This window comes from Amphiprion ocellaris, chromosome 19 (genome assembly GCF_022539595.1).
Source record: "Amphiprion ocellaris isolate individual 3 ecotype Okinawa chromosome 19, ASM2253959v1, whole genome shotgun sequence".
Classification (NCBI taxonomy): Eukaryota; Metazoa; Chordata; class Actinopteri; family Pomacentridae; genus Amphiprion; species Amphiprion ocellaris.
Genome location: NC_072784.1, coordinates 30,758,779 through 30,774,591, shown reverse-complemented (window position 1 = coordinate 30,774,591; position 15,813 = coordinate 30,758,779). Strand labels below are relative to the sequence as shown.

Genomic DNA, 15,813 nt, shown 5'->3' with positions numbered 1-15,813 from the left:
ACTAGAGAATGCTGGAAATTCATTTTAAATGACTTCATTTGCTCATTCCTGAGCAGTTATTAAGCTAAAGAAAAACGATGTATGCTGAACATCTCCTTATTTAAACAAATCCATATGTTTGCTTGACATTACATACACTTTTAAAACGAATCAATTTTTTCTTCTTTTTTTTTTACTGAAATTCAAGTAGTTCAAGTCCAATGAATAGCTTGAAATGGTACACCAGAATCAGAAAAAAAGAGGCTTGCCTGGGCCATGAAACATTGTCAATGGACTACTGAAGACTGGAAGATGGTGTAATGGACTGAAATCTTTGGTTCATCACACAGGATTTTTGAATGCTGTCGAGTAGGAGAAAGGACAGTTCAATGAGACATTAACATGCATAATTTCCAATAAAAAAAAATTGGGTTGTTCTAAAACTTTTGACCGTTATTGTATGTCAGCAATTCAAATCTTGCAACACACCCAGGTGTCTTTTACTGACTCTTAAATGCTCAAAAACCTATTTTCTCATGCCTGTACTGGTTGAAATAATCACTGAAACTCATGACATTGGATTTTGTGATTGCGGGAGAGTCTACATGAAAGAAATGCTAATGTTATCAGTGTAACAGCATTAATAAGAGCATCATGCTGGTGCAGTTATTAAACAGCATCAGCATGCATTCATTCATCCGGTGCTCTCGGGTCGAGTGTATACAGAGATGCACAGGAAATGAATGAAGCTTTTACAAACTACCGAAAGAAATGCTGTTGCTGTTTGTCCATTAGGTTCGATGAATTCAGTCTAAAGCGCAGCTGATGCAAATCTGTATAAAAAAAAACAAAAAAAAACATACAATATATTTAGGAGACTATAGCCATTTCATCTATGAGCATTCATTTATTTTGATACTCTCTAGGATGCATGTATTTCATGTGTATTGTAGAGCTGCCTCTGCGGCCAACTGTACCATTTTAACTGAAGTAAAAAGGTGAACTTGTAGATCCACATCAGACGTCTAATATAAAGCAACAGAAAGACTAGAATGAGGAAAGGAGGCGTGTCTTTGGGGGTCTTCCATCTCATTCCTCCTGTGGGCTTTAAAGTGTGAGCAGCAAGTCTCACAAGAGAGCAGATTAAAGGGTTTAATTAGAAGTGAATAACTATGACACGGTAGTTAAGAGGGAAAGCCCTGAATGCATCACATTCCTCGTAGACAAAAAAAAGAACGCCTTTTAAAAGTGCTTAACGTCTGCCGCCGCTGCGTAGAGAACTCAAGGCTATGTAGGTCAGAGCATTAATCATATGTTAACGAGACATTTGAACAATGCAACAAAAACGCACACCTGAGCGGTTTGAGACGCTGTCTGGCTACTCTGGTCTGTTAACCCTCCTGTTGTCCTCACTTATGGGCACCAAAAAATACTGTTTCCTTGTCTGAAAAAAATCCAAAAATTCAGCAAAAAAACTCCCCCAATTTTTGAAAATTTGCAAAACCTTCAGGAAGAAAATTCCAATAATTCCTTAAAAATGTTCCTTAAAGGTTTTATTTAAAAAAAAAAAAAAAAAAAATTGGGCAAAAAAAATTCTTGTAAATATTTTCAAAAAATGAGTAAAAATTTTCCAAAGAAATCCTAAAAATATCTAAAGTGATTCCATATATATCAGTAAAACTTCTAATATTCTCTTAAGAACATTCACAAAAAACTCAACCAAAATCCAGCAAAATTCACTGGATTTTGGTTGATTTTTTTGTGAATGTTCTTAAAGAAACATTTTGAACATTTCTTTTTTCCCCACCAAAAAAAGTTCAAAGATTTCCCAAAAATGTTGAAAATGTGGACATCAGAAGTTTCACTGTGAAAATATATTTTTTTCCCCACATTTTCAAACTTTAAAACGGGTCAATTTTGACCCGCAGGACGACATGAGGGTTAATAAGTATCTCTGTTCAAACCTATTCTCAATCTGTAGAAGCTCTCGGAGGTCAAGGAGGGTTGCCTGTGCAGAGACAAACAGCTTCCCCTGTCCCCGGCCTTTTGTGAGAACAGCTGTAGACCGAGCAGATCCCTCTGTCTGTTATGATTTAGAGGAAGTGAAGTGTGAAGGAGAGCAGAGCGTCCCGTCCTCCTGACCTGGGCGACACCCGCTGAGCTGCACAACTCATCGAAAAACGATTCAAACTGTAATATCACACAGAAAACGCAAGAGGGCAGGAGGTTTTGTGAGAAAGAAATCTCCCTTGGCACTATGTTGTGCAAGATATGCTCATTTTCTAAGTGGAAATATCTCTTTTTCCAGGGTTAAAATGGAGGAAAAATTGGTGTAATGTATTTAATTAACTTTTCCAACACATCGTCGCTCCACATTGCAGCTCACTTTTAGCCACTGTGAGAAAAGCTAATTTCCTGGTTTGTTGTTCAGTTTTTCTCTGCTTGAGAGAAACATTTCTGAGACCACAGACAGAAAAAAGAAGCTACATCAGACCTGAAGTAGCACCTTCAGATCATCAATAGCCCAGGCCGGTAATGGGTTTATCCCCCATTCAGACTAATGTGTCATTTTTGGAGGCTAATTTTGTTTGGATCAGTTCAAAAGCGGCGAGTCGACTTCTGTTCACCTCCTTGACCTCCCAGTCTCTCTGAAGGACGGGTTAATGAGACTATAATGTCACCAACGTGGCTCCTTCCACCTCTTACTCCTCTCGTCCGACTCACCCTCAACCCCGTCACTGTTTGAACGCGCTAATGAACGCGAGTTAGAATTCATTCTCTCTCCCATGTGTTCGGTGTTGCAGCCACAGATTGACCTCTAGACCGAGCTTTTCTCCTCAACTTCAAACCAGTCCGTGATGAGCGCAATTATTTCCATGTCGTGACCTAGTTTTGTTGTGATCCTCACCCCTTTTAAATGTCATATTTAGCATTTTAGCCCATTTGTGTCTGCAAAGAAATTCAGAATGGAGGATTAATTATAGGATTTCTTTCACAAATCAATTGAAAAATCACGAATAATGTTATAAAATCTAGAATGAAAGCCCATTTCTGTACATTATTGTAACAGCTACATGACAATTATGATATTTCATAGTAACGAATGACAAAGAAATACAGAAAAACCACGTTTTTGACACTATAAGTCAGGAGTGACAAACTCATCTCAGTTCAGGTTCCACATTCAGTCCAGTTTGATCTCAAGTGATCCAGACCAGTAAAATCACAGCATAATAACCTATAAATAAACATAACTCCAAATATTTCCTTGGTTTTGGTGCAAAAACGTATGTTCTGAAAATGTTCACATTTAAGGAATTATCTTTTTACAAAACATTATGAACAAACTGAAAATTGTTAAGAAAAATAAATTCAATTTCAACATCATTGTGCCTCAGTTTATCATTTACACATTACAACTTCCAGATCACAGTTTATCTACAAAGGAACAAAACATTTAGTCACAGGTATCTGGAATTGAATGATAGAGTGTTTTACTTTATGATCAAAATGACAAAAGTCAGACAAAAAACAATAAAAACAAGACAAAATATTACAAAAATGAGACACAAAATGACAAAAATGAGACAAACAACACAAAACAAAACAAAAAGAGACAAAAAATTAGACAAAAAAGTTCCAAACCGACAAAAAAATGGACACAAACGAGACAAAAAAACGACAAAAAAAGGAACAAAACAAAAAAATTAGACAAAAAACACAAGCAAGCCCAAAAGGAAACACAAAATGACAAAAACGAGAAATAAAACGACAAAAACTTGAGATAAACAAAAAAATCTGACAAAAAAGACAAAAAAACAACAAAAACAAGACAAGATATTACAAAATGAGAAACAAAATGACAAAAATGAGACAAACAAGACAAAACAAAAAGAGACAAAAAACTAGACAAAAAAGTTACAAACCGACACAAACGAGATGAAAAATGACAACAAAAGGAACAAAATAAAAGATGAGACAAAAAACAAGCGATTCAAAAAGGAAACACAAAAGGACAACAATGAGAAACAAAACGACAAAAACATGATAAACGACCAAAATCAGACAAAAAAAGACAAAAAACAACATAAACGACAAAATTTTACAAAAATGAGACACGAAACAACAAAAGAACAATGAACAATCTGGTATTTTACTTTATGATCAAAAGAAGTTGTCATGGTCTGGAAATATTTTTAAATTTATAGTTTTACAGATTTACAACTTGCAGTTAATGTCTTCCCTGTAATTTTTACACTTTACAAAGTCGTCCCACGGGCCGGATTGGACCCTCTGGAGGGCCGGTTTTGGCACATGGGCCACATGTTGGACACCCCTTCCATAAGCGATGAATTGACCAGTTAGGTAAGAGAAGCAGATTGTCTCAGACACTAATGAAAGGTACGCTGGGACCTAATTAGGAGAACAGGACGAGCGCGGAGGCTGAATAACCAGGCATCCGTACACAGGAGACTTCTTGGAAGACCCTGAGCACCATAGTAACACCACACTAGCTGCTGTCTGCTCTAGCAGAGGTCCACCCTGGGCCCAGAGGAGGAGGCAGCAGAGGGAGAAGGGAGCTGAAGAAGGTGTGCTGCACAGGAAAAGATGGAGCCAGTTGTTGCGGTTGCATTGTGCAAAGTGTAGGGTGGTGGCTGCTAAAAAACACCGGTTGATTCGAGAGAGTAGGAGAAACAGACGGAGCCACGTGAAGCCATGAGAACGTAGTTTCCTGTTTGCCGGCACAGCTGAGGGGGCCCTTTGTAGGATATTTCTACCGGCTCGTTGCTGTGGCACACATATTCTCACTCTCCCAGTGCCAGCGACGTGACGGGCAGAAAAAACACCAGCACGTTGTGTGTCACATTTACATTTCATCAGCAAACATTCTGCTCCAAAACAATCTGTGATGAGTCGAGTGGAGGGTTTGCAGCGGAGTGAAAGCTGTCCATTGATTCCTGCTGCAGACTAAACAACCAGCCGGAGAAGGAGGGTCTCTGTCTGGTCTAATTCTGGTGCAAAATGAACTGAAGGCATGATATGGTTCCAAAAACAAAACTCCTATTAATGCCATCTTCTGGTTATGCTAAGGAAATGATTGCATGAGAATTATGTACGGTTTATTAGAAATGAGTGAAATCTAGGCATCACTAACTAACCGTCCCCGCTAAACTTTCCTCTAAAAGACACATTTTTTTAAAGCATATTTATTCATGTGATACTGTACAGTAAAGTCCAGCGTGACTTTCCCTCGTGGGTTAGTGCTGCATTGACAATCAGAAAAAAACAACAACAGCCTAAACACAAACCAGAACTTAAATCCTGCAATATATCTAGTTTTTGAGCAAAAAAAAAAGGGACTGCAGGCAGTTATAAACTGAAATGTGTTGTTTCAGTTAAATCTACAGCAATCACTGCCTCAACAGAAGCTCACTGTGCTGATTTGATCAAAAATTACATTAATGAATCATTTTTTTATTTAATCCAATCTCGGTTTTCTGTGCTTATCTGGGTCACATTTATTTAATTAATTATATCATTAGAAATTAGGATTACATATTGCTAAGAAGTACTGAAAGTGATACAATAATAGTGTAATTTCTCCTGTTATTCTGGGTCTACTGGTGTATTTTTAAACTAACTCAAGCTAAAATCAGATTAATGCAGCTGTAATTCACTCATTATTCGATGTCAGTGGTTTGAATCTGCTTCACAGAATCTTTCCTGTTGTGTTGATGCCGTCTGTCAGCAGTACATGAGAGTCAAACCTTTATTTGTGTGTCAGGCAACCTTGAACAGTCGGTTCCCAAAGGAAGCACCTCTGCACAACAACGTAGCAGACAGTAACAGCAATAAGCTGCAGCAGAGGCCTTCTGCTATCAACAAGCTACTCGAGGGTTAATGAGCTTTTTGTGTTTTCCATTCATGCATTCCTACCCCTATCAAAGACGGGGCACGGCGTACATACGCATCAAGGCGTGCATTTACGCGGCGCAGTAAAAGATAACATTATTATAAAGTAGCGTCGCAGCAGTAATTTCATAACAGATTAATTTGCTGTTTCACAGTCGCTTAATTACGCCCAGTGCTTTGTGTTGGAGAGCCATAAATTGCGGTGCAATCGAGGGGGAATTTATACCCGGAGCCTCTTGTCGTCGTCACCGCCTCTTCTGCATGTCTTATCCCAAAGAGTGCCGCTTTAATGAATGCAGCAGTCGTGATGATAAACTGCATTTTAAAGAACTACAGAAGCAACAGCTGGATCCGGCTGCTGTTACGCTATAAATTGTGCATGTTGTCACTACATATTACCACATCGCTCATTTAAATTATCATTAACAGGACTGACATGTGGCTCTTTTTTAACAGCAGGTCTAGCGTTATCCAACAAAATCAAAGTTTAGCATGTCAGAAACGGATTTATCTTAGTTTGTTTTGAATTTTAGACTACAGTGAGGATTTCTGGTGCTGGTAGTGAAGTGAGCTGCAATGTGGAGTGACGATGTGTTGGAAAAGTTTAACTAAAACATGTTAAAGCAATTTTTCCTCCATTTTAATGCTGAAAAAAGATATTTACGCCTAGAAGATTAGCATATCTTGCTCAAAAGAGTGAAACGTGATGTTTTTTCCTCATAAAACCTCCTGCCCTCTCGTGTTTTCTGTATAATATAATTAATAATTTTTGTTAAATATTGCAGTTTCATCTCCGCCTCTTGTCCCAAAGAGCGCCGCTTTAACGGATGCAGCAGTCGTGATGATAAACTGCATTTTAAAGAACTACAGAAGGAACAGCTGGATCCGGCTGCTGTTACGCTATAAATTGTGCATGTTGTCACTACATATTACCACATCGCTCATTTAAATTGTCATTAACAGGACTGACATGTGGCTCTTTTTTAACAGCAGGTCTAGCGTTATCCAACAAAGTCTGCTTTTTATGAATGACATCAGTTTATTATGAATGACAGGTTCCTGCTATCATAAACATTACATGCAATGTATAGAGAGCCTACTTTAACTCATTGTAGAGCCACTTTAATACAGAGTAACTAATTGATATAGAGCAACTTTAATTAATATAGAGCAACTTTAATTAATATAGAACAACTTTAATTAATATAGAGCAACTTTAACTTATTTAGAGCAACTTTAATTCATTTTTGAGCAATTTAATCTAATATAGAGCAACTTTAATATAGAGCAACTTCAGCTAATATAGACCAACTTTAACTCATTTTAGAGCGACTTTAATTAATATACAGCAACCTTAACTCATTTTAGAGCAACTTTAATTAATATATAGCAACTTTAACTTATTTAGAGCAACTTTAATTAATATAGAGCAAATTTAATTTATATACAGCAGCCTTAACTTATTTAGAGCAACTTTAACTCATTTTTGAGCAATTTAAACTAATATAGTGCAACTTTAATTTACTTCACTTACGAATGTCCTTATTTTTGAAAGAAAAGCATTTTTTTCCAATGAAGACAACATTAAATGAATCAGAAATACAGTCTTTCAACAGTAGTCTATATCAGTCCCCAAGTATCAGTTATCTTGATTACTAATAATCAGCAAAACACATCAGTCGCTCTCTAGTCTGAACAGCTTCTAATTCTGTGCACACTTTTTATTTATTTTTTTTTTGCTATTATTTAGTACACGCTGCCAACATCTACCAGACGATACAACCAGATTCTGCCCTGCCTGCCCCCATCTGCCTCCTCATCCCGACCAGCAGATGTGCTCCGGGGCTTGCCGCCTGCCCGCCTCTGTCTGGCCATTAGGAGCTCCGGCTCGAGGAACAACATAATCCACCTTTATTCAGACGTCGGGGTTGTTTGTCGGTCATTTCGCTCCGCTCTCTTTTCTTCTGAGAGTCCTCCTCACCTCTACCCTCCTAGGTACGCCTGAGGAGCCCATGGGGAGGCCCGAGGAGCAGCTGCACCATCCCCATGCTCCTTATTAGTCCAGCACGGCACCTGGCTTCCATCCTGGCTCAGGTAGACCACCTGGCTGCCGCTAATGTCTTCAGCTAGAAATGTTTCACTTTATCAGAAGCTAATCTCTCACACTACATCCACACAGCAGTGAAGAAACTGAGCTCAGTGGCTAAAAAGGCGATTTCCACACTGTCTTACTGAGCTATCTGCCTAATTAGGCTGATTAACAATTTAGCGCCCCCGCACTGTGAGTCTCCCTCCTGTTAGAAAACACATCTCAAACTCGTAGCAAAGGTCGCAGCACATAAATCTGGCAAAGGGTGATTTTGCAGAGAATCCATGTGGTGTTTCGAGCACAGCAGAAGATTTACAGACAAACCTAAATTATCTATTTTATGGTGTAAAATGCATCAAATTAACAAGTTAAATAAAGCAGCTCCACTCACCTTTGGTTATCTGTTCTGTGGCCTGAAACAAAGAGAAGAATATATATTAATAATGATAGAGAGAACTGATAATGGAATGCATCTTTTACATGTAGGGTTCATCTACACCACTGTTCAAAAGTTTGGAGTTACCCAGACAATTACATCTTTTCCATGAACTCCCACTTTTATTCATGTGCTAACATGGCAAAAATGAGGCAAAAATAAGGACATTTGTAATGTTCCAAACTTTTGAACGACAGTGTACATGAATTAAATTTACTCCGTATTATTCAAAGTTGCTCAAAAATGAGTTACAGTTGCTCTACATTAGTTACAGTTGCCCTGTAATAGTTAAAGTTGTTCTATATTAAAGTTGCTCCATATGATTTAAAGTCGCTCTACATTAGTTAAAGTTGCTCTATATCCTTTAAAGTTGCTCTAAAATTAATTAAAATTGCTCTGCATTAGTCAAAGTTCCTCCATATTAGTTAAAGTTGCTCTAAATGAGTTAAAGTTGACCTACACCACTGTTCAAAAGTTTGTGGTCACCCAGACAATTTCATATTTTCCATGAAAACTCACACTTTTCTCCATGTGCTAACATAACTGCACAAGGGTTTTCTAATCATCAATGAGTCTTTCAACACCATTAGCTAACACAATGTAGTATTAGAACACAGGAGTGATGGTTGCTGGAAATGTTCCTCTGTACCTCTATGGAGATATTCCATTAAAAATCAGCTGTTTCCAGCTACAATAGTCATTTACCACATTAACAATGTCTACACTGGATTTATCATTCATTTAATGGTATCTTCATTGAAATAAAAAGACGTTCTTTCAAAAATCTGGACATTTCTAAGTTACCCTAAGCTTTTGAACAGTAGTATGGGGTTCATGTATGTGCGGTGAAAGCTATAAAGTACAACAACAGTACAACATGTGAGCCGTTCTGCCTCCTTGTCAGCTGCATAATAATGCTGAAGCAACTAGCCGGCGCAATCAGAACAAAATGTTCAGGGCCTGGTTTTGTTCTGCTCGACAGGGTGAAAGGGTTCATTGCTCCCATACATTAAGAGACACACAAACACACTTCCATCAGCACAGACATAGAGAGAGTATACACTACGTAAGGACGGCATGTCGACCTGTTGAGCTAACGCTGAAAACAGACACAGGAAAAAGCGAGGAAGGAGTAAATGTGCAGTCAGGGTGAGGATGACGACTACATAAAGTTGCTTCCTGAGGAAACACACATGACAAAATCCATGTGCTCAATATGCATGTTTTCAATCTGCTGTAACTGCTGCTAAAGCACCTGTGCATTCTGTAAAACTGTGTGATATATTGTCAAAAGTACTGCAGAGTGTGACTTCATGGCTGTTTCCATTAATAATAGTCTGCTTGACATTTTCAAGATTGAGCTTCTGCTCAATAAACTATCAGAATATAGCAAAAAATGTGTGGAAATATTTTGTTTTGTTTAACTGAGTCGAAAACCCAAAGAACATCTGAGAACTTCAAACTGAACTTGCACATGAATAAAAGTGTGAGTTTTCAGGGAAAATGTGAAACTGTCTGGGTGACCCCAAACTTTTGAACAGCAGTGTAGGTCAACTTTAACTCATTTAGAGCTACTTTAACTAATATAGAGGAACTTTGACTAATGCAGAGTAACTTTAATTAATATGGAGCAATTTTAGCTAATTTAGAGCAACTTTAAATAATATAGACCAATTTTAACTCCTTTACTGCAACTTTAACTCATTTAGAACAAACTTTAATTATTATAGAGGAATTTTAACAAAAACATCAACTTTAACTATTGTAGAGCAACTTTAATTCATGTACAATGCCGTTCAAAAGTTTGTGGTCACTTAGAAATGCCCTTATTTTTGAAAGCAACACATTTTTTTTCTATGAAATTAACACTAAATGAATGATAAATCCAGTGTAGACATTGTTAATGTGGTAAATGACTATTGTAGCTGAAAATGGCTGATTTTTAATGAAATATCTACATAGAGGTACAGAGGCCCACTTCCAGCAACCATCACTCCTGAACCCAAACTTTTGAACAGCAGTGTACATATTTTACTAAACAGTATTCAGAAACTATTAAAGCTAAAAGATAAGAGTACGTTTGTTTCAAAGAAAATCTCTCTCTTACCTTTTTTTGAGCAGCTTCTTTCTTTTTCTTCTCGTCTTGCTTTTTCTTTTTCTTATCTTCCATCAAATGGTTCTCTTCTCGTGTTTTTTTTTGCTTCTTTTCACAGCTTAAATAGAAAAAAGAGAGAGAGAGGGTTTTATTCCAAGAGGAGTGCTTTGCCTCAGCAGGTGAATGCCAGAGAAAGTGATTTCTTGACATCTTTTTTCTAAGCTGCATTGTTCAATTCCCGTCCTTCAAGGTAAAAACCAGCGCGTCTTTGACTACATTTGTAAGACACATGATCACATGTGTAGCAGTAATACGACCACCAGACGCAAGAATGTGGCGTTCTTTAGCAGGCTGTTCTTGAGCAGCACACCTCTTGACAAGTGTGCACGAGTGTGTTTTGTTTTGGTGGTCTTCAGGGTCGGTTCTGGAAACTATTAGGGAGACCTTGTCGGTCTAGAGTAGCTGGGGCCCCAGAGATCATTCTCCCACTCTTAAATCTACACACTCAACAAATCCCAACACAACTTATGTGTGGGCAGACCTTAGAAACGCAGTTTCTGCCGACAAACTCTCTATACCTTACTGCTCGTATCCTGCAACTTCTGCATCCACATCAGTCCAACGCTGGAGCTGAAAACCACCTGACGAAGCTGCATTGTTTCATGTGAAACGCATCCAGCTGGGAGCTACTCTACATCCAGCCTACACACAAAAAAACACAACCAATAAATAAATAAATAAATAAATAAAAGCTGGCAGCTGGGATTTTAAGGACAGAGGGAAGAGGAAGCAGCCTGGAATCCTTGAACATTACATGTGAAATCGTACATAAAACCGTCAGTCTTTTCTGCTGCCAAGCCGACGCTGCTGCAGGCGACAGCGATGTGAGCTATTGCCTGGCAACAAACGCTCCCCGAGGCCCTGGTGAGCAGTCAGGTGGAGGCAGACAGCGCCCTTCAGCAACAGTTCGGCTGCCGAGGTTCAATACTGGAATCGGAAAAAACGAGCAGAGAGGTGAACTTGGGCGAGTATTACATGTTAAAGTGCAAATCTGAGTGTCCCGTTGAGCGGCTGAGAAAGGACTGAAGCATGTCATGAGAGCAAGAGAGGGCTTCAAACGCTATACCGTAACTATAAAAGCTGTGTTCTTTTTTCTGAACCTCTGAGTCACACGTCAACCAAAACTGTGAAGCGATGGTGCAAAAGGTATTGAACTGAGCTTATGTTCTGCTGTGCAACTGTGCAAGTAGTGGTCAACCTGTAAGGATGGTTTAATGGCCGATGCTGATATTTACAGAGCATATGCGATGCTAAAATCACCCTGATACTTTTGTGCAAATGCAAGAAATTAACAAGAAAAGCACTCAGAGAGCACAGTGCTCCGCCAAGGCTGCTCAGTCTTTGTATCATTTCCAATGGATGAACTGACCTTATGCTGAGCACAGGCATGTGTTCTGCATGTGTACGTTATGTACGGATATCGAATCACGTGACCTAAATATGTAGCGGGCGGCAGGAACTGATGGGATTCAGAAACACCCCCACAATTTAATCAATAGTTCCTTGGATCATTTCCAACGGATAAATCCGGATAAGTCTGCAGTGGTGGATTTGTAGTAGGATCACAATCATGTGATCATCAGCAAGCAGCTGACGTAGTGTTCACTTGTTGTCATGGTTACAGTGACGTTGTGCTGCTATCTCGCAATGATACAGAAATCTTTAACAAATCCATGGATCCAGACTACAAGCTGCATCACTGCCAGAATCTAATCACTTGTGTCATTTCTGACCTTCCCTGGAAATTTCATCCAAATCCGAGTCTATTTTTGAGAAATGTTGCGAGCAGACAAACAGACAGACAAATGTATGCCGATCATCACATAACTGAAGAAAAATTTGACAAAAAAAGATACAAAGTAACAAAGGACAGAAAAAGACAAGCAAGACAAAAAGGCAACACAAAACAACAAAAACATGAGACAAATGACAAAAGTCAGGCAAAAGAAAGACAAAACACAACAAAAACAAGACAAAATATTACAAAAATGAGACATAAAATGACATAAATGAGACAAACGACATGAAACAAACAAAAAGAGAAAAAATTAGACAAAAAAGTTACAAAGCGATAAAAAAATGGACAAATAAGCGAGACAAAAAATAAACATAAATGACAAAAACAAGACAAATAAGTAATAACGACAAATGCGAGATAAATTTGCTGAAGTGCATTCTGTCTGCAGAACAAAAATGTGTATCAACCGAATTAACGTCCACTTGTCATCAAAAAGCTAAACGAAGTGACCCAACCATCCCTCTGGCAATCAGTCGATTCCAATTATCTCAAAATGTCATTTATTTGGGCTGATTAACTGGCCAACCGATTGATTGTGAAACACGTTTTGTCTTCTAAATACTGTTGGACAACAAAACAACATCCCTGATTGAAAAAAAATTTAAAAAACAAAGTAAAGAAACACAGCATTGCCTCAGATCAGAGAGACGTAAAATTTGAAACAACAGCAGTCAGAAGTGAAACACAAGATGAGGCTGTGGGATTGTTTGCTTATAAATAGGGGCCAAAAGTTTTTTCTGATTGGTCCAAACTGTCACCTGAGTTGGACACCAAAAATGACCAAAGCGAGAAACAGAATGACAAAAAAATAGACAAACAACACAAGCAAGACAAAAAAAAACACAAAACGACAAAAATGATACACACAATGAATAAAGCAAAACACAAAATGACAAAAGTAAGACAAAAAAACACAAGCGAGACAAAACTGAAACAAAATGACAAAAACGAGAAACAAAACGGCAAAAACGAGAAACAAAACGGCAAATGTCAGACAAAAAACATGACAAAATATGACAAAAATGAGACACAGTTATCTGCAGTTAATGTCTTCTCTGTAATTTTTACACTTTGAGGGCCGGATTGGACCATCTGGAGGACCGGTTTTAGCCCACAGGCCGCATGTTGGACACCCCTGACCTAAACAAACAAACAACAACAGGAATCAACCTAAAAACATCCCAAAAATGACAAAGATCAACCAGCTACGGCAACAAATGTTTTAATGTGTTTTTAGAGGACTTACTTCTGGATCACCAACTATGACTTTTCCAAAAACTAAATAAATCCCAACTCCCTGCAAAAAGATCACAAAAATCTTCCTGAGTCATCTGCCCAACAGGCAGAGAAAGAAAAACAAACTCAGCCTGTCGCTAGCCATTTCAGCACAGTTGAATGAGTTGAACTGAATATATGGCTGCTTTAACACCTTAATATTTAAAACAAACACACAAATTTAAAAAATACTATCAGTAAATATCGCCACTGACACCTTTAGTCCATCCTGCAGCACTACAAGCCTTTAAAACTGTCCAGATTCTTAGTAAAACACACAAAAACATAGAGTTAGCTGCCACTTCAAACCTTAAATGCTCTTTTTTTTTAACCTCCAACAGGCTGATAGGGAACCTGCTGGTGCAGCTGCCACGCTAAATATAGCCGGCGCTGCTCCTTTCACAGGCATCAGTGGGGCTGGTGTCATGCAGGATCAGAGGATAAGAGAGATGCTCCAGTTAATGTGAGCTGCTGTCGGCCTCCAACCCGGATGCAGAGAGCGAGCGCCGAGCAAAGCGTCAAAAGGATTCCAGTTTAAGAAACATTTGGTCCCTGAACAGGACAGAGAGTCTCGCTCAATGATGGCTGCCGTTTAGCTCCAAACATCTGCCTGGCTCGGACAGATGTGAGTCCTTTGAGCTCAGAGTCCTGACTGACGGTGGAGGGATGGGAATACCGGCATCTCCTGCTCTCTGACAGATTTTAGATCATATGAATGCAAGACACAACTTTGATAAAACAACCATTTTTCTGCTGTTGATCATGAGAATAAAATCACTTTTGAAGAGCCCTTTCATCCAAATCCATCTATTATCAATCCCAGCTGACTCAGGATGAAGGTTCACCTGGACAGGTAACAGTCTGTCACAGGGCTACACATAGAGACAAACAATCATATCTACCAACAAACCTACGGACAATTTAGAGTCACCAGTTAATCTCAGCATGTTTTTGGACTGTGGGAGGAACCAGAGAACCCAGAGAAACCCACACATGCACAGAGAGAACATGGAAACTCCATGCAGAAAGATCCCAGGAAGGCCAGGACACAAATCGGGGATCTTCTAGCCTCAAGGTGACAGTGCTAACCACCAATCCACTGTGTAACTAAAAACGGAAAATAAAAACAGGAGTGATTAAATTAGGATGCTCTCCACTAAAATTCATCAGTTTATCTCCTGCTGTTCATCTCTATTTTCTTAGTCTTTCTCTGTTCTGTCACTTTTTTTGCCCACTACGGCTCATATCCTAAAGTATTATTATTTCACAGACTCTGTTTCAGGTTAATTCTGTGACTGCCTGCTAACTTAGCTGCTAGCTTTTAGCGCAGCTTTAGCCACTGTGAGAGAAGCTAGCATCCTGGTTTCTTGTTCAGTTTTTTCTGCTTGAGAGACATTTCTGAGACCACAGAGAGAGAGAGGAGGCTGCATCATCACTCACATTCACACCTACAGACAATTTAGAATCACCAATTAACCTCAGCATGTTATTGGACTGTGGGAGGAAGCTGGAGAACCTGGAGAAAACCCACACATGCACAGGGAGAACATGCAAACTCCATGCAGAAAGATCCCAGGAAGGCTGAGACATGAACCGGGGATCTTCTAGCTTCTAGCAGCGACAGTGCTAACCACCGATCCACCGTGCAGCCTCGAGAAGCCCTTTCATCAAATGTAAATTAGCACATTAATGACGACAACACAAACAAATCACACAGACAGCACAGCAGCTTTGATTTGATGTTTACTCAAAGAGCAGCATCAGGAGCGTTTTACGAGCCTGTGGCAGGAAGCACGGCTCGCATGGATGTAAAGGACGCAGGTCAATGAGCTCAGCTCTGTTGTGGAATTACACCCTCCTGTCAGAACAACAGGATTAGAGCTCGGTGTCCCTCTTAAAACCAGACACTTACTCGGCTGACAAAGGAAGGCAAAAAAAAAAAAACCAGACTGGGGAAGAGCTCAAGGACGGTCTAATAATAAAAGCAGGTGTAAAACTGGTCGAATGTCGAGGAAGGAGAGTCGCGGGGTGAATCGTCAACGCCTCATGCAAATGCTTGGCTGCCCCACATTGGAGCGATGAAGATGAGGGGGCAGCGAGTGATGGGGCTGGTTTGTGTGCATGTGCGAGCGCTGGGGGAAGGGGTGCTAGACGGCAGTCGCTGGGCA

At 39.3% G+C, this 15,813-nt stretch overlaps 1 protein-coding gene across 3 annotated transcripts in view; it reads right to left on the bottom strand.

Moving 5' to 3' along the window:
* The window catches only part of LOC111576159 (trinucleotide repeat-containing gene 6C protein-like), a 63,559-nt gene that overhangs the window by 42,078 nt on the left and 5,668 nt on the right, over positions 1-15,813 (bottom strand). For all 3 annotated transcript variants that reach the window (XM_023281710.3, XM_023281712.3, XM_023281714.3), the window contains exons 2-3: positions 10,525-10,630; positions 8,373-8,394 (exon numbers count right to left, since the gene is read on the bottom strand). In XM_023281710.3, coding sequence (XP_023137478.2) covers positions 8,373-8,394; positions 10,525-10,587 — 85 coding nt within the window. In that variant the 5' untranslated portion in view covers positions 10,588-10,630. The remainder of the gene's footprint in view (positions 1-8,372; positions 8,395-10,524; positions 10,631-15,813) is intronic.